Genomic DNA, 19141 nt, shown 5'->3' on the forward strand with positions numbered 1-19141 from the left:
GATAGCTTAAAAAATATAACAGATGATTTCATAAGGAAGAAAGAAGAAATATACAACAATTGCACAAACAAAATAAAAGTAAGATCTAAATATTGTTTTTCTTTTGTGACCCATTAACTGGCTATGAAGGTAATTCCGAAATATGTCTACAAGGGTATCTAATTGAAAAACAATATCCATGGATGTGTAAATTTGATTTGAAGACAATCGAGATGACCTTATTTTATGTACATAATTTTCTACGCTCGGGGCTGGGGATTTAGCGCAGCGGCAAAGCGCCTGCATGGCAAGCACAAGGTCATGAGTTTGATTCCTGGTACCGGAAGAAAAACAAAATTAAAAAAAAAAAAAAACATAATTTTCTATGCTCAAAACAAGGAAAGTTAAAAAACAAAAAGAAAATGTTTTTGTTTTTCTAGTTCTTGACCCATCCTACAGCATGTCAAATTTTAAATCAATGGGGGTTTGTCTGTTTTGCTCTACTGGGGATCCAACCCAGGACTTGGGCATGCTAGGCAGTCACTCTAGCATTGAGCTACTACTTCTCTAGCCCTCAAAGTGGCTTTTTGAAAATTAGTAAAATATATGACATGTCTTCTTTGACGTGACAATTAGACTGGATAAATTCTGATGTAATTATTTAAGAATCATGAAACGATTTTTTTTTTTAAAGACGGGGACTCACTATATAGTTTACTATGTAGTCCAGGCTGGCCTCAAACTCGCAGCGATCCTCATGTCTTTGCCTCCCTAGTGATGGGATTACAGGTGTGCGCCACCACGCCCAGCGAAATGATACTTTTAATGTTACGCAATCGTATATTTTCTTTAGTGTGATATTCTGCTTCCAGCCCTTTACCCCACTGATGTCACATCTTAGGCAGATCTGAGTCTCAGCGTGTGAAATATACCTTTTAAATAGCCGTCTGACTCCAGTACTGCTCCACCCGCATGGCGAACTTTTTAGAGCTTTCAATGATAACAAGCAGCCCGCTCCGGCACGCGTGCGATAGGTTCGCAACCAACGCTAGCCGGTCCCAGCCTGCACCCGCCGCCTTCCCGCGGGTTTGGTAACCTAGCAACAGGCAAGGGTCTGTGCAACCCGGCTTGTCCAATCAGCTCAGCGGATTCGCCGCAGAGGCTGATGGGGCACTGGAGACCGTGAGATCTCGGGCCTCAGCACCATGGAAACGCTTGGTGGGGCTAGGGTGGCAATGGCCGCTCGGTCTGCCTTAACCGCTAAGACTCTGACTTCTTTCCTTATCTTGGTCGTCCCTCGCGCCGCACAGGCTCTCACCTTCTCCTTACCTTTCCGGCAGCCGGAGACATGCAGCCACAACCAGTACTTCGATATCTCGGCGCTGTCCTGTGTCTCGTGTGGAGCCAACCAGAAGCAGGATGCTGGAGGTGAGACGGGTGCAGGGTGGACGTGGCCGACTTGACACTCCCACCTCGGAGCTAACCCCTTCCGCGACCTTTTGCTTTGTAGACGGATGGTTCAGAAACCTTCAGGTTTGCACACTAAAGTGGTCGGGGAACCCGGAGACGTTTACCCTCCTTGCCCACGCCGGCATTTAGCGTTAGTACCCCAACCGTGATATATGGGGGGAAGACTGTAGGGGCGGCACCGGGAAAGCTGCCCATCAGAGGTAGAAAACAAATAGTAGAGAAATAATCTGAGGTAAAGAGGTGCAGACAACAGGAAAGACTAGGAAGGAAATGCGAATTAACGCTTGTAAACATTGATAGCCCTTTATCTTGCTTTTCCACATTCCAGAAATTTAGAAGTGGAACAGACCTTGATTAAGCATAATCAGAGTCAATCCTTTCATCGTACGTATAATAAAATTGAATCCTAGAAGAGGTTGTGAAGTGTGTCACCTAAATTGGGACTGTGAGATCGCGTGTCTCCCTCCCCACTTAATTTTCTCCCTAAAATGTGCACTAAACTGATCAGAGGAAGTTTTTTTCCATATAATAAAGTGTTTTCGGTCGCGATTTAATCATGCAAGCACACTGCAGCCGGCTTTCAATCACTGAAAGCTCTACAAGGTTCACCATCAGTGATACAGTATTAACTTTATGCCACCTTCAACCTGAGACACGCACGTCTAAGTCACTGACCAAGTCAGATCAGCTTTTTTGGGTAAAGACCTATGAGTGAGAAAGCATTTCAAGCTCTAAAATGTAAGGTATTAGTATAATTATGAATCTGGATATTGTACTACACAGATTCCTATGCATGTACTGCACAGAGAATGCTGCCCTTGCTACGCAGCCAGTTCGCTAGGAATTATCTTGGAACATTTACTGGCTTTCCAAACAGAGGGGAACAGTGATTTGTTTTCTTTTCTAATAAAATTTTGGCAATTTTTAATTCAGTGAATGCTCATGTAGGATTTAACCACATAGAAATACAAAATTTCCTATAGCAGTTAATAGTTTCAAGAATTCAGTTTAATAGTTTAGTTATACTTGAAATTAAAGTAATAGCAATGTAATACAAGCTGTGTGCCAGACTTAGGGAGACTTTTACACATAATAACTAATTCAAAACTCACACTGGCCCTATGAGGTAGGTATTGTTTATTATCTTCTATTTCAATGAAGAAGCACCGAGACACAGGATTCAATAACTAGCTCAGTGTCACTCAGCTCATAGGAGAGCTAATACTGGAACCTAAGCAGTACGTTTCTGGATTTGAACCCAGACAGTACTAGTTCCAGCATCTTACTATTAACCACGGTACAATACTGCTTCTCAGAGTCTTAAGACTCACCGTCCTGAAGTTCTGTTTCTACCTACCAGGGACAAAATTCTCTCCTTTCTTTTTAGGCACCTCATGTGTATGTTTACCCGGATTTCAGATGATTTCTAATACTGGAGGACCTGCCATTACTTGTAAAAAGTGTCCAGAAAACATGGTATGGAAACATTGAGTGACAAAGTTAATTATGAAAGTAAAAATCCATTTGAATGTAAGAGCAAAGAATTGTTACGGAGTTTATTGTCTATTACCAACCAGTACATAGTAGTAAGCTTACAGTTTAACTTTGTAGTATAGAGTATGAACTGGTGATCCAAGGAATTTTTCTGTGGTTCATATATGTATGCTTTACTTGAATATATATTGTAAATCACATGCTGTTATGGCTGCTTGAATTTATATAATCTTTTCAGAAAAAATATTAATTGAAAAGGAGAAAAAAATGTTTTTCATATAGAAAGGTGTGACGGAAGATGGCTGGAGCTGCATCTCTTGCCCTCAGGGCTTAACTGCAGAAGGAAAATGCCACTGTCCCGCTGGCCACATTTTAGGTAAGAATTGCTTGGCGGTGAATTTGTGTGTGGGTCTTCTAAAGAGCATTAATTTAAGGTTGGCATGACTGAGCACACCTGTCATCCCAGCACTTGGGAGGCTGATGAACGAAGATCATGAGTTTTGAAGCCAGTGTGGGCTACAGGGTAAGACCCTGTCTCAAAAAAACCAATGAACCAACCAACAAAAAACAGTATTCATTTAAACAGCTTAGTGATTACTTAATAGTATTTTAATAATTATCTTTTTGCAAAATTTAGTGATGCTTAAGACATCAGCAGGCATCGAGCAGAAAATATGTCCTGTATAGTTTTAAAGAAATTCTTATTAGAATAGGATTGAATGGATTCTTCCTTAGCATAATATGATAAAATATGTATGTCTCAACTCGAAAGCCAACATAATGCTTAACAGGGAAAATTTATAAGCATTCCTGTTAATTTCAAGGCTGAAAGGGTGAAAATTATTGCACTTAAGAAAGAAGGAAAAGAAATCATTGAAAAGGAAAAGGTTAAAAAAAAAAGCATCACTGTTTGCAGATGAATTGTTTAGAAAACCTAAAGGAGCTGGGCATGGTGGCACACACCTGTAATTCCAGCACTTTGGGAGACTGAAGCAGGAAGACTGCAGGTTTAAGTTCAGCTGGGGCAACTTAGTTACTTAGTAAGACCCTGTCTAAAAATTAAAAGGACTGGTGGTGTTGCTGAGTGCAAAGGCCCAGGATTCAATCCCCGTGCCTTAAAAAAATGAAAGAAGGTAGGAAAAGAGGAGGGAGGCAAGGAAGGAAGGCAGGCAGGCAAATTTTTTGTTTTTGTTTTTGGTACTGGACTTAAACTCAGGACCTTGTGCTTGCCAGGCAGGCACTGTGCCTCTGAGCTATATTCTCAGTCCTTTTTTAGATTTTTTTTAATACCAGGACTCAAACTCAGGACCTTTTTTGTTTTGTTTTTTTGAGACAAGGTCTAACTTTGTAGTCTAGGCTGGCCTTGAACTCCAGGCAGTCCTCCTGCCTCAGCCTCCCGAGTGCTGATATTACAAGCATGCACTGCCATGCCCAGCTGGAAGGCAATTTGAAGTTTATTACATTTCAAGATGTGTTATATCTACCAAACTTTTAGTATTAAAAGATGCTTAGGATTAAGGGAAGATAAAAGTAAATCAGGTTTAATTATGGATTCAGAATAAAAGCTCCTAAGGACAAATATGCTGGCATTTATTTAAGTGCTATCCAATAAAAATATAAGGCCAACCAAATGTGTAATTTTTAATATTCTTATCTACACATTAAAAAGGTAAAAAGAGCTAGGTGTGCTGGCTCATGCCTCTAATTCCAGAACTTGGGAGGCTGAGGCAGGAGAATTGCCACAAGTTTGAGGCCAGCCTGGGTGACATAGTGAGTTCAAGGCCACCCTGAACTACATAGAGAGACCTTGTTTCAAACTGCCTTCCCCCGAAGGTAAAAAGAAATGATGAAATAAATTTTAACAATGTATTTCATTTAAATCAATATTATTAAAATATTATTCAAAACTAATCAAAATAAATAATTATTAATGAGATATTTCATTCTTTTGTTCTTACTAAGTCTGAAATTTCAATTCTGATCAGCCACATTTCTAGTACTCCATGACCACAAGTGACCACATTGGAAGCACAGATTTATACCAAGATGAAGTCCGCTATACTTGGTATCAGCTATACACATAAGCCAATTAGTCACTGAGAGAATAAAAGCCCCTGAGAAATCTTATGTAGCAAACCACTCATCATAGTCTATTACTCTAGCCACTAATCATAGTCTCTAACCACTCATCATAGTCTATTACTCAATTTTGTTGATCTTGTAATTCTTCTTGAAATTTTGTGGGTCAGAAACAGAAAAAAGAACATTCTGGGGATTTTATTTTTGTTTTGCTGCTTTCTCTGGCACCTTGTGTCCCTTTGAGATTAGATGACAGCTGTAAAAATGTATTATCAGTATTTAGAGGCCACTGTCACATGCTTGAAATTCTCCGTAGCGCAGAGCAAAGGAGGGGCAGTAGGGTGTGACTTTACATGGATAGTCATGGAAGGCCTCTCTGGAAAGTGACATCTGAGCAAAAACTTAAGGGAGTGAGGGACAGAGCCCTAAGATGACCGAGGAACATCATGATAAGCAGAAGTAATACCAGAGGCCAAGATCCTGTGATGGTAGCACATTTGGCATGTCCAAGGGAGAAGAAAGTGGAAGCAGATGGATCTGAAAAGGTCGGGGTGATGCTGATCATTTCTTTAAGGCTCTTCGTGATGGCCTTGGAAATGACACTATGTGAGACAGAAGGCCACGGGTAAGTATTAAGCAGAGAAGTGACCTGATCCTAATTAATTTTAAAAATCTTCCTCTGGCTTCTGTACGGAGTGTGGAACCAGCACTCCAGTTAGGAAGCTGTTACAGAAGCCCAGATCATAGAGTATGGTACTTGATCCATGGTATTCATTGTGAAATTAGAATAATTCAGCTTCTGAGTAAGTTTTAAAAGAGTGGACAGAATTTGCAGACTGACTTAATTCAAATTTTATTTATTTATTCATTCATTCATTCTGTACTAGGGATTAATCCCAGGGTTTTCATGTTGAGAACTATATCCTCAGCCCTCACTGTATTTTATTTTGGTGGGACTGAAACTTGTGATCCTCCTGCCTCAGCCTCCCATAGTGCTAAGATTACAGATGTGCACCACCATGCCCAGCCCAATTTTTATTTTTAATGCGAAGTATGAGACAAGGAGACTATCAGGCCTAGGGCCTGGTAAGTGTTCAATGGAGTTGCACTGACTGAGAGAGATGACTGTTTAAGGAACCAGTTCATCTTTACAGTTCTTTACTTTTATCAAAAATATTTTGTAGCCCCACACATAATGTATACATTATGTATACATCCCAAGTCCTTGACTGTGTTTCCTGATGCTGAGTCCCCATTGGTTCTTAACAACAAAGTAATTGTTTCTGTTTTAGCGGGTGTGTGTCCTTCTGAAATTTTTATTTCCTATTTTGTCATAAAGTTATGCACGGTAGCCGCAAGAAATACAATGATTATACAAGAAATATAAATTAGTATTTCATATTTCAGATAATATTCTGTTGCATACTTATTTCAGCTCACAATACACATACAAGGTCTACATCATTTTAATCTATCCTGTAGTATTTCATAGTATACATATATCACCATTTTGCTGTTCAGCTATTCATATTGTTTTCTAATGAATAATGTTTCAGTGAATATCCTTATACACATGTAAAGTTTTTCTGTTTTGTATCTAAAAATGAAATTGTGGTACTGTGTAAAGTATGTGAATTTAAAACTTTAATAGACATTATCAAGAGCCATCCAAGTTATAGAAACTTAGCGGCAATCTATGCAAATTCTTTCTTCCCCATTCCAGTTTGACAGGAAAAAGGTAAGAAAGTTTTTGAGGAAAAAATGTTATCGATTCATTATTAATGATGACTCTGAAAGTTAGTTTCTGTATATTTTCATTGGAAATGAAGAAGGCTTCACTTTTCTATACTTAGAGATGCTTGAGTATGCAAGTAATGTGTTTTGAGAATTATTACAACAATAATTACAAGTGAGTTTTATTAGGTATTTTCTAAGTATATGCAGCTTATGTGTTCACTTGAATTATACCTTATTGTGCTTCTGAATCATTTAGTGGAAAGAGGCATTAATGGATCGTTGTTATCTCAAGCAACTTGTGAGCTTTGTGATGGAAGTGAAAACTCTTTTACAACGGCCAACGCTTTAGGAAATGTGTAAGTACTGTTGCTAGGGGCTGACTTTATTAATATTGTCCTACACTGATCATCTTATATCATCTTGCTTTTAATGAATGTCCATAGAAATCCATCAGAGTTACCACAGGTCCAGTGTCCTCTCTCCCTCTATCTCATTCCTTAAAGGAAGATATGAAGTGTTTTCTTAAAATGAATAGCGGTGATGAACAGTGCTGGTGGTAGGTTTGGTGACGAGGTAGGTGCACTCATCTTTTCAGCTCCTGCTGACTTTCTGTTTGTAACAGAGAAGAAAAGTGTATTTGCTATAACTACTTAAAATTGACTTACTTCCATTTATATCGAGTTTGTTGGGGTCTTTTGTTAGTTGAATGACTTTACCAACTTTGCTATTTAGCGTGTTTATTTATTGTATTTCTGAATATAGTCTTCTATTATTGGTTAATTTTGTTTATAGGTTACCTTGTAACACAAAGAGTGATATAAAACTATTTAAATCAGTGTAATGTTTGCTCAAATAATTGCCTAGCTGAATGAATCTGTTCTAATCCAGTATGTAGGAAAACAAGTTCTTAATTAAATTTGTTTAATGTAACTCACTAATGTGTTGCAAATTATTTTTGTTATATTGAACAGATGTGTCCGATGTGAACCAACATTCATTAATGCCACTAGGTCCTGCGAATGCTCAGAACCTCACATTCTAGTAAGGATAATGAAATTGATAAAGTATATCTTTTTAATTCAGTTGCTTGTACCTTTCCATAAACAAGGTGTTTTCCCCTTATGTATTTATGAAGACAGGGGGATTATGTTTCAGCGGCTCAGGGAGTTTCCCTCCACATGTAATTTCAGCCGCACGCCAGGGAGAGCCTGTAAGTATGTTTCACATTTTTGTTTGATTCTGAAGGATCTTTCTACAGTCTTTTCTTTGGTAATTACTTTCAAACTACAACGAGAAACAGTTATGTGCAAATCACTTTAAAACAAGTTATTAATGTAAGAAACATTACTGTAACAATTCAGCACTGTAATTTATTAGTACTCTCTTCTGCACCTTTCATTCCTTTCTCAATGAGTTACAGAGTGTAATATCCTATACGGGTCTTATAAAATATGTAGTTTAATACAGTCAAGAGCATCATATACCATAAATCGGAACCTTAGATTTTCCAATCATTAGTTTTGTATCTTTGGACTTTGGGAAAGTTGCTTGGCACTTCTAAATTTAGGTTTATTGTCTATAAATGAGGCATAGTAATAGCTATGTTGCAGTGTGAACACATGGAAAGCACTGGAGAAATTTGGATTACTCATACCCAGCCAGCTTGTTCCACAGATGAGAACACTGAGAACTAGGACGAGAGCCTTTGCAGTAGACACTGGGTCATAGCAAGGTTTGGGGGTAAAGTGGGAAGCAGACGAGTCGGAACTGCGGGAGTCACAGGCCCGGGAGAATAAGGGTCACATGACTAATGAACACTGAAGAAATCCAGGGTGCCACACAACTTGGGCAGACAGACTGTGATCTGGTGGTTCATCATCTTCATCAAGTAAGAAGGAACGATTGGGAGGGATGTGAGGGACAGCAACAGTGAGGGCGGAATTTGCGATCTTTAAAAAAAATTTTATCTTTACTAGTACAAGTTTGCAGTAGGTGATGATTATATTCATCATGGGGAGCTGGTACCCATATAGAACACATCTGGATTCCTTTCACATCACCTTCCCTTCTGTCCCTCCCACAAGAATCTGGAATCTTGATTCAATAGAGCAAAATTACTCTCCTCTAGTATAGTTTATGGGGCTCTTTTAGAGAAGGGACTTGAACATTTGGGGATTTTGGTACCTATGAGGGTCCTAGAACCAATGGCTTCAAATACAAGAAAAACCTGTAAACGCATATATACACATGCAAACATTTTTTTTCCTGAGCCATTTAAAAATGAGTTATAGACGTGGAGATAGTTTACTCCAATTGCTTCACCAGATTTCCTAGCAATAAGGGCATTTTCCTAACATCACATCCAAGAAATTTACAATAATACAGTAGAAGTATCTAATACCTGTTAGACGTCTCCGGTTTTTCCAATAGTGTCCTTTATTCCTTTCCTCTGTTTTGGAGGAGAGGGTCCAGGATCCAGCAAGGATCCCACATTGCAACTAGTCTTTTAGTTCCCTTTGATCTACAATAGACGCCTGCTTCATTTTACTTCTTTCACTAACATTAAGTGTTAGTATTCATTTTCGCTTAACTGTGTCCATGTTCATATCTTTCTGACAGTATAAGTTAGAGGACTCTTCACTTGAGTTTTATCTTTTCATTCACAGGGCATGTCTTTCACTTCCGAATGGTTTGCAAAGTATTTGCAGTCAGCAGCAGCTGCATGTTGGGTAAGTTTGAATTTAAAAAAAAAGTTTTACATCACTTTGAAGAATTGTGGTGCCATCCTTTACCCAGATGAAATTGGCTTTCTAAGTATACATATTTCCTTGGTCATATTCTCTAAAAAGAATAGACCTTTCCAATGGAGCAACAGAGAATAAATACAGAAAATATTATTCAATATAAACAGATTAAACGTCTGTACGTTTATTCAGCTACATTTGAGTGGAAACTGACTAGTCATTTAGTGAGTTTTTTTGAAGGCTAATTCTGTACCAGGCCTTGTTCTTAATCAGCATAGATAATTGGAGGAAAAGGAAAACATTCCTTGTAGAGTTGTAAGTAAATATCAGTTTGTACTAAATGCTATGAAGACAGTAAGTCACGGTGAAGAGCAGAGAAAGTGGTGTGGGGATGCACTTTATATACAGTGGTCAGGACAGGCATCTCTGAGAGGATTATATTTGAGCAAAAACTTGAAAGAAGTGCAAGTGAGCCAAGTAAGTGTCTAGAGGGAGAGTATTCTAAGAAGAGACCGGTAGTAGCAAAGGTCACAAAGCAGGAGTTAGTGGCATGTCCATGCTTCAGAAACAGGAAGGAGGCTGGAGTGGCTGAGGCAGCCTGAGCAAAGAAGAGGTGGGAAGAGGAGGTCAGCAGTGCAGGGAAAGGCTCTGGCGAGGACCTGGAGTCTGGCCTAGGGGAAGCAGGAAGACTGTCCATAAACGAAGACATGATCTAACCTTAGGCTTTTAATAAACAAGTCTTCTCGCATGAGAATAGATTTTGTTAGGGTGAGAACAGCAGCAGGGAGACTCGCAGGGTCGTATTACGGTAATCTGAGAGACCAGAACTGCGGGCAAGGGTGTACCTTGGAAATGAGAGACGCATTCTGCTGCTGGCTGGCTGAACGCTGAGCCAGCAGCACTTAATAATGAGGTGGAAGCGGGCGCCACAGAACTAAGTTCACTGTAAAGTTTTTGATCTGAGTGACTAAAACTGGAGTTGCATTTTCCTCATAGAGAAAATTGAGAAAATTGAGAGGTGAACTCAACAAAAGATCTTACTCGTTGTTCATAAAATAAATTACTTAAAGCAAAATAGATTAGATTTATATGTCAGATCTAATATATACATTATTTTCAACTATAAATATTCTAATAGTTTTATTTTAAAATACCATGTTATAAATTTGTACTTAGCTTTTTCAGTTGCTTGTCTTTATAGTTTAGCCTCAAATTTATAATAAAAATGTACTTATTCTTCTTATATGGAAAGTTTCTGCTCCATGTAAGCTAGAGGAAAGGTATTAAAAAGCAAAAGGATAAAAACAGCAGCATTAGTAGGATCGACAAAATAAAGCATAGTTTTTATATTGACTTTCGTGTAAGCTATTAATGTGGTGTCTTTCTTTGCCATCGTTTCTTAGATGTATGCCAACCTAACAGCTTGCCAAGCTCTTGGTAATATGTGTGTGATGAACATGAATTCTTATGACTCTGCCCTTGTTGATGCGTGTCGACTGTTTCAGTTTATCTTTGAAAATACTGCTGGGCTGAGCACCGTGCATTCCATTTCATTTTGGTAAGGATATTTTGATCAATGAAATATCATTTTGAGCAAATTCAATGCAGTTATTTTCACAAATACTAAGAAATATTTCTTTCCTTTTATTAAAACAATCAAACAATTGTTTGTAGGAGACAGAATCTTCCATGGCTGTTTTATGGAGACCAGTCAGGACTGGCACCTCAAATACTCAGTAGTACACCTCTTCCTACAAATTTCAGTTTTAAAGGACAAAACCAGGTACAAGGCACTCTGTCATTAGAGGGTAACTATGTCTTGATTTGCAGCTTCAAAAAGTAGTAAGAAAGTTATGTGGCACATTTTTATTCTTTAAGACCATTTTTAAGAATTTAATTGCGAGCCGGGTGTGGTGGTACACACCTGTAATCCTAGCACTCGGGAGGCTGAGGCAGGAGGATCGTTGTGAGTTCAAGACCAGCCTGGGCTACAAAGTGAGCTCAAGGCCAGCCTGAACTGCATAGCAAGTCCCTGTCTCAAAAAGACAAAAAGAAAAAAAAAATTAATTACTAAACAAATATAAATATTAGCTGCTTGTTGGAAACAGATGAGATGATCAGTGCTGTCTTGTATGAGTATTTGGATGCTTCTAGGTTATATGGTTATAGCAGCAGGTAGTACCTGTGGAATTGAGAAGAGTATTTTCCATTGCCAAATGCAGGTAACTTCTGTCCTTGTATATCTCCAGAGTTTTAAGAAGGTTTTGAGAAGATTGATTGAGGTTCTGTGACTTTCCCTAGCACTTCACAGGTCCTAATTCTCATCCCTGACTTTTTAACTTCCTACAGTGAAGAAATAATCCCTACTCCCCCCTCACCCCCTATTCAACAGACTTGAAAGGAGGTTATCTGTCACTAGTCTGCCTCTCACTTCCGAAGTAGTAACTTCTATGCAAGAAAACAGTCCAGGTGGTTTAGGTGTACTTAATCACAGAGATAGATTAAATTAGATTCAAAATGGAGTTCAATTTAATATTTCAACCAAAGTCAGTCAATAATGAGAAAGAATTAATCAAAACTGAAAATTTCATATAGAAATATAAAAATATTCTGTCAGAATATTTGACATTGTTGTTGTTTTTCTTTAATCAGAATATGAAACTGACGTTTGTTGCTGCTTCCTATGATATAAGAGGAAATTTTCTTAAGTGGCAGACTTTAGAAGGAGGTGTTCTACAGGTAAGTGGGATTCTAACTAAAGAATTGCCAATGTTCCTCATTTTTGCCTGTGCCATAGACAAACAAAAGGCTGGATTGTAGCTTGGAAAATATCAGTTACACACCGTAGATTTCTTTCTGATGCTTTAAATTAGGATTTCTTAAAAGTGTTTTTTTATTAAGTTACGGCTTTAACTCCCTTAACTTTTCATGCCCTTAAACTCTTACAGCATATATCCATGTGGGATCTAGGGAACTTTGACTCTTTAAGTAAAGGAAGTATTTGTGAGAGAGATTTATCGGCTGAATCTTTTTTGTCGTAGCTTTGTCCAGACACAGAAGCAAGACTAAATGCTGCTTATTCTTTTGGAACAACCTATCAACAGAATGTAAGTTTGAACTATATTACACAGGCTATATTTTAGCTTTGTCTTTGAAAATACCACATCAGCAATAATTGGAATCATATGTGAATTTTTGAAATTAGAATTCTTTTTAATAATAATGAATTATTTCCTTAATTTTTATTATTTAGGTACAAAAACTGTTAGTAGAATTAGCATGAAGAACCTACCTTGTCACTATAGAATCTTTTTTTTTTTTTTTAAAGTGCTAGGGTTTGCCGGGGACATAGCTCAGCAGCATAAGCGCCTGCCTGGCAAGCGCAAGGTCCTGGGTTCAATTCCCAGTACAAAAAGAAAAATAAATAAATAAATAAAGTGCTGGGGTTTAAACTCAGAGCCCTTACACATGCTAGCCACGTGCTTTACCATTGATCTATATAACCCCACACCCTAGAATCTTAAATATCTTGTAATGGTAGATCATATTCAATTGTTTTTCCACTTACAAGCTTAGAGATCTTAAAAAATAATACAACTTTGGAGCATTTGAGGATAAAATTAAAAATACTACTTTATTTTGAGTGACTAATGAATATGTACTTCCTCTTCACTCTATCCACCAATAACAAATAAAAACATACGCTTTTCTGTATTTTCCCTCCTTTGCCCATATCTTTCTTCTGCTGTCACCTTTTGTTTCTTTTAGTGTTTTGGGTTTTTTTGGTTTTTTTGTTTTAGTTTTTTTCTGGTACCAGGAATTGAACTCATGACCTAGTGCTTGCCAGGCAGGCATTGTGCCGCTGAGCTAAATTCCCAGCCCGTGCTGTCACCTTTTGTTTTAAAATTACTGTATTGTACAGGTGAATATAGTGATCCATTAAACATTTGAAAAAGTGGTTTATAAAATTGCTTCTCACTAAAGTATATATATACATATACACAGAACAAAACCACATTGAAAAATACTATCATGGAATACAGGTTGGAAGAAATAACAGTGATTGTCTTTGGATGATTGAATTAGAGATGAGTTTTGTTTTCTTATATTTTCTAAATTCTCTACCATGAACAGAAATTTACTTTCATTTGTGAGAAATCATCTTTATGTTGTCTTGTTTTTACAAAAGAAATGTTTTTGTGTCTACGATGAGCTAATAGAGTCAATACTTAAGTATCTGGGGCTTTGTGCTTAGTATTTTATCTCATTTGATCCATGAAATATCTGTGCTTCACAGATGAAGAGGTGGTGTTCAGTAAGGTTAGATAACTTACTCAGTCTTGCATCGGGTAAACTCTAGAGCCCATATTTGGTTAGATTTAAACCCGTGATGTTCCACTGAATCTGACCATTACTTGTGTAGTTCACAGCCCAGCAGACAAAACAGCCAAACAGAGGATTTCAAAAGAAGATGATAAATATTGTACTATAGACATGTAAAATTACATACCAGTTCCCAGGGTAGTGCAAAAAGGTTTCACAGATGGAGTGCTATTTGGGCATATATAATGAATATGAGTTGGATGGAAGAACACAGTTGGGAATGAAATACCAGGCAGAACCCACGTTGATAACATCAAAGAGAGAATGGCACGGCACAGTTAGGAACTGCAGTGGGTCAGTATGCGTGGACAACTGTAGAATGGTAGGGAGCAAGAGAAGATAAGCTGAGCTCTACTCGGGTGAGCCAAATTCTACATCAACAGAAAGAATTGAGACTTCATCCCACAGACCAAGAGTAGTATTCATGTCTTTCAATCATGTATACTTAATATCAAAAATGAAGGCATATCTTCTCCTTGTGTGTTATAGGTCAAGAACAAAACAGTACTATTTGTTTTGGCAGTTATAAAAGAATCGTATTTATAAATACATATTTTGAAGTTATATAGAAATACATATAAGATAGTTTATTTTGCAAAACTAAAAAGTATTAGAGAAAACAATATGTTTTCTGATTTTCAGTTGTAATCCTTTTATTTTTAATTTTATTTTCCAGTGTGAGATTTCTCTTTCCAAGATCCTAACTGACTTTCCCACTCCCATATTTTATGATGTTTACCTTGAATATACTGATGCAAATCAACAACAAAATATTTGGGCTGTACCTGTGTTAAACTTAAATCTTCAACACTACAAAATGTTTGTGAATCAAGGTAAGGTATCCATACCTGTCATTCTTTCTCTGGGCTGAAGTCAAGCAATATGATCATTTAACAGACCACTTATTATAAGAAAGGCCATGAATTCTCCTTAATTAGCTTTATATACCATATCACCTGAGATTGCTGATTTCATTGTCAGGCCTGTTGTTAAGAAATTATGCTGTTACTCCATGCTGGGCATAGTGGCACATGCCTATAATCCCAGCACTCCAGTAGGCTGAGGCAGGAGGATTACCATTAGTTTGAGGCCAGCCTGAGCTACATAGAGAGTTCAAGGCCTGCCTGAACTAGATTGTGAGACCCTATCTCTAAACTACCAACCCCCCAAAAAAAAACAAACGCCAAAACACACACATACACTCACACACAAAAGAGAAAGAAATTATGCTGTTGCTAAGAGTGTATCCTGAGATAGCTGGTGATGTAGCCCAGTGGTAGAGTACTTGCCTGGCATGCACAGGGTCCTAGCTCAATCTCCAGAACTGAAAAAAAAAGAAATATATGCTGGGAAAATTAGTAGGACTATCAATTATGGCTTTTGTTCAAGTTGTCTTTGATTTACATTATGGACAAATTAATTTTGTTTTTTCCCCAGGCTATATAAAAATCTGACTTTTTCAGGTAATTTGCATTCAAATTAATGAAAAGTTCAAACAAGCAAAAGCCATTCAGTGAGGTAGAAAAGGGACATTATCTCGAAATTCCTTAGAGCATTTGTTCTTTGAAGCCATCAAAATATTAATGTTGCATTTTAAATTGTTCAGCACACCTCTTGAAAGCCATCTTGAATAATTTGAGGATTTTTTTAAATTCTATTTTTTTCTTCTTTTTATAACAAAAGACAGTAGCTCCGCCAAGTGGCTTCTGACTCGGCGCATTTTCTTAGTGGATGCAGTAAGCGGACGAGAAAATGACTTAGGAAACCAGCCGAAAGTAATTCGAATTGCTACCCAAATATCACTGAGGTAAACAAATATCTAATTAGACGGCTAAATTAGGTTGGAGTGTTCAGAAAATGTTATAATGAAAGTGTTTATATAACAGAGAAAAATAGTAAGGACAACTGAATTAGAATAATGTGTGCATCTGTGTAGATTGGCCTAGACCAATAAAGGTGAAAAGACAATGGGGAGTCAGTTACACGAGAAGGGCCTGAGGAGCCTGGTCAGAATTCAAATTCTAGACTGTACTCTTACACAGGCTGAATCTTACACAGGTTGAAAGAGCACGGCAAGGCACGTGCCAGTGAGCGGAAGTGGGTATTTTAAGAAGAGCCTGCTAGTAGATTGTTAGTAGTTCAGCCTCTTCCATTCTCATTTCCTTTCATGGCTATTTTGGGTAGACCCGGATTTTAGGTTGACCTGGGATACCCTATGACCTGACTTAAAGGAGTACCATTCAGCCCCTATTTCTCAGTTTTTTCCAGCATGAGATTTCTGTCTCCAAGATTTTTAATTGATTTCTACTCTAATACTTCATAATGTGTATTTCAGATATACTGATAAAAATCAGTAGCTTCATGTTATATTAATTTGGCACTTTGAAGCATTTTCATGTATACCATTATTTTGCTATTATTTCATTTTGATTTTCATAATATTCCTATGAGGTAGGCAGCACAGAAGCTTTGTCGTATAACCTCCTGAAATCGAAGTATTGTGTTTTTAGCATTCCCTCAATCTGCTACTGCAGTGTCCTTAATGAAAATGATACTAAGCCTAGTAAGCCTTCACTTGTTCTTGATGGAACCCTGCTAGCACTTTTCCTTTTTGAATTGAGAGTGTCCAGCACTCACGCATTGTACTTGGCAAAGTGTACCCTACTTTATGCATTAAACAGGGTTAGGTGTGACACATACTTTATTTAGAAGTAATTTTCTCTTTTGAAGGTTAGAATATCGTCTGCCTTTCTTCAGGCATCATGTAGCTCTGCTCTTTGAATATTCCTTAAGGATAGCTCACAGTGATTCAGCAATTTCATTTATAAACTTTGTAGCACCTGGGTCAAAATAGCTTCGTATTTGTCTCAGAGAGTATACTTTAACATTCAAGTTTGGACCATTTAAGATTAGCTCGAGTTACCATTAGTCTTTGTTTAACCTTCCGTAAAAGCTGTTAACTGGTCAGAACCAACCAGTTATAGAAGTCATCATGACAATCTATGTTACATTGAAAAAACTGATAAATACAGGCTTAAGGGCCTAGATATATTTGTAACTATAGACATATTTTCATTTAAATAGCATCCACCTCGTACCTGACACAAAAAGTGGGAACATATACCCTCCCTTAATCACAATTGCCTACAGTGATATTGATGTCAAAGATCCCTATAGCCAGTCTGTAAAGGTGAGTTCTGTATTAATCAGTGATCTTGTAAGTATAAATAAAGTATTGATGTAGTTTACATAATATTTTTAAAAATCCCATTTTCAAGTTTCAAACAAACCCTTCTCTTTAATATAGTTAAGTCATAACTACTTTTAACTAATGGTAAGAGGTAAGTTCTTACAGATCTTGAGTATGGAAAGGAAAGAATGGGTGAAGTGTTTGAGTAGCAGAGTCACCAGAGGTTGAACATCCCTGTTAGGGATCTCAGCTATGCTGGGATCTACACTGTTTGCTCCAGCTCTTTTTGACCACTTTGCTTCCAGTCTTCTTGTCTAATTAAGCCAGGAACTCAGAATTTACAGGGGGCATAGATGCTTGCCAATTTATAGCTCACTGGGTAGAGGTGTAGTTCAACAGGCAAAAACGATTTGTATTACTAGCTTTTGTGGTGGATTAACTAATGGTCAAATTGGAACACCTAGCTGAACTGAGTCAGCATATTTTTGGATTTGGAAGACCTACCTGAGAATTGTTGCCAACAACATAAAAAGAGACCTGGAGGGGAGGATAGCACATTGTTATTGGAGAAGATTGTTCTGCTGGTTTTCCTGATATGAACTCAGCTCTTCTCATCATCAGAGGAGCTCAGGTCCTTGCTGTTGCTGAGGTTAGCTGCTATTCTCTTTATTGGAGCTCTGGTCCTTACTTTGTGTCTTAGTCATTTTTTTCATTGCTGATACAAAATACCTGACACCCAAAGTTGAAGGTGGAAAGATTTATTTAGCTCACGGTTTGTAGAGGTTTCAGTCCACCATCGGTTGGTTCCAAGGCAGGGTGGCACATGGCAGAGGGGCAGTCATTCATGGTGGCAGAAGACAGCAAAAGCAACACGGAAGTGAGAAGACTCTTTTACATAGGCTACCTGCCCTGGGCAGGTGTAACATACCCTTAATCCCAGCACTGGAATATGAATGAATCATAAACTGTAGGTTCACCCACCTCTGAAAAGCCTCCCTGCTCCCCAACTGCATGAGGCTTTGGGGAGCATCAAGACATAAACCATAACACCTGGAGGGTCGCTTCCTGCCTCCAGGGCAGCTCCCTTAGTCTGGTGGCGCAGATCCTTTACCTCGCTGGCACAGACCTAGCTTCTTCACCACCGGCTATTGGGCCTTCCCAGTGCAGATCCTTGATACAGACCTGCATGGGACATTTTTGTGAGCTCTAGGTCTCCAGCTGGATTCACGGAGGACAGTGCCATGGGCTCTAGGCCTTCAGCTGTACTCACGCAGGACATTGTTGTGGGATCCAGGCCCTCAGCTGGATTCTGTGGGTCTCTAGTGCATGGACAGATCTCTTGCACTCTTGTGCATTTGACTTTTTGGGTAACTATTATAAAATAATCCTATGAAGTATGTGTCCTTTATTAAACCTATTCCCTTGCAAACCCTGACTACAACAAAATTATAACTAGTAGTGCTAAAGTGAGCTAGAGAATGTAGTTTGGACCTGTAGCCTCAGTTTACCCCAGAACTGAAGACCTTGCACACCTAGGAGGGTCTGTGTGTGGAAGAGAGACTTCGTGTATCCTGAAGGCTGGGCACGCTGAGAGGAAGGGGCCTGGCAAAGGCTGTGCACCCCTGCTGGCTCCCTCTTGCCATCTCAGCGGTCAGATGGTGCATCCCTGCTTTGAGGAGGGGAAAGCGAGAACAGTGACAGAGATAAAAATGAGAAGTAAGCCTTCTGGGCTTTTGTTTTCTCCTGGAAATTAACTGGCTATTTCCTTTCTTCTCTGGAAACATGAGAATGGGGAGAAACATCATCTATCTCCAGGACTCATACATAGCTTCTCATTTCTATTACTTACTTTTCTGAATGTCGATGTTTCAGTCCCTGTAGCCAGTGCTTTTGTCCTCTCTGCTGCGCATGTACTTGTGCTCAGCTGCTGTTGGATTCAGCTTTAATTAAGTAAGATTAGGCACACAATATAACTTTTCTCTTAAAAATTCCCTGTCTTCAGTTGTATCACCTGATACCTTGCTAAAATTAGTTTCTACTGACTAAGCTTATACCACAGACACTG

General features: G+C 38.4%; 2 protein-coding genes across 3 annotated transcripts in view; one reads left to right on the forward strand and one right to left on the reverse strand.

The window, feature by feature from the left end:
- The window catches only part of Rbm12b (RNA binding motif protein 12B), a 29710-nt gene extending 28669 nt beyond the window's left edge, over positions 1–1041 (reverse strand). For both annotated transcript variants that reach the window (XM_013512761.1, XM_013512765.1), the window contains exon 1: positions 912–1041. The gene's annotated coding sequence lies outside the window, so the exon portion shown is untranslated. The remainder of the gene's footprint in view (positions 1–911) is intronic.
- A 106-nt stretch (positions 1042–1147) lies between these two features.
- Positions 1148–19141, forward strand: part of Tmem67 (transmembrane protein 67) — a 40472-nt gene continuing 22478 nt past the window's right edge. The window contains exons 1-14 of the mRNA XM_005381797.2: positions 1148–1407; positions 2837–2925; positions 3226–3319; positions 7016–7115; positions 7731–7800; positions 7895–7969; positions 9426–9488; positions 10907–11061; positions 11178–11286; positions 12156–12242; positions 12545–12610; positions 14563–14719; positions 15570–15693; positions 16971–17076. Coding sequence (XP_005381854.1) covers positions 1185–1407; positions 2837–2925; positions 3226–3319; positions 7016–7115; positions 7731–7800; positions 7895–7969; positions 9426–9488; positions 10907–11061; positions 11178–11286; positions 12156–12242; positions 12545–12610; positions 14563–14719; positions 15570–15693; positions 16971–17076 — 1518 coding nt within the window. The 5' untranslated portion in view covers positions 1148–1184. The remainder of the gene's footprint in view (positions 1408–2836; positions 2926–3225; positions 3320–7015; positions 7116–7730; positions 7801–7894; positions 7970–9425; positions 9489–10906; positions 11062–11177; positions 11287–12155; positions 12243–12544; positions 12611–14562; positions 14720–15569; positions 15694–16970; positions 17077–19141) is intronic.

Source organism: Chinchilla lanigera, unplaced genomic scaffold (assembly GCF_000276665.1).
Source record: "Chinchilla lanigera isolate Chin_1 unplaced genomic scaffold, ChiLan1.0 scaffold00016, whole genome shotgun sequence".
In the NCBI taxonomy this organism is placed as follows: Eukaryota; Metazoa; Chordata; class Mammalia; order Rodentia; family Chinchillidae; genus Chinchilla; species Chinchilla lanigera.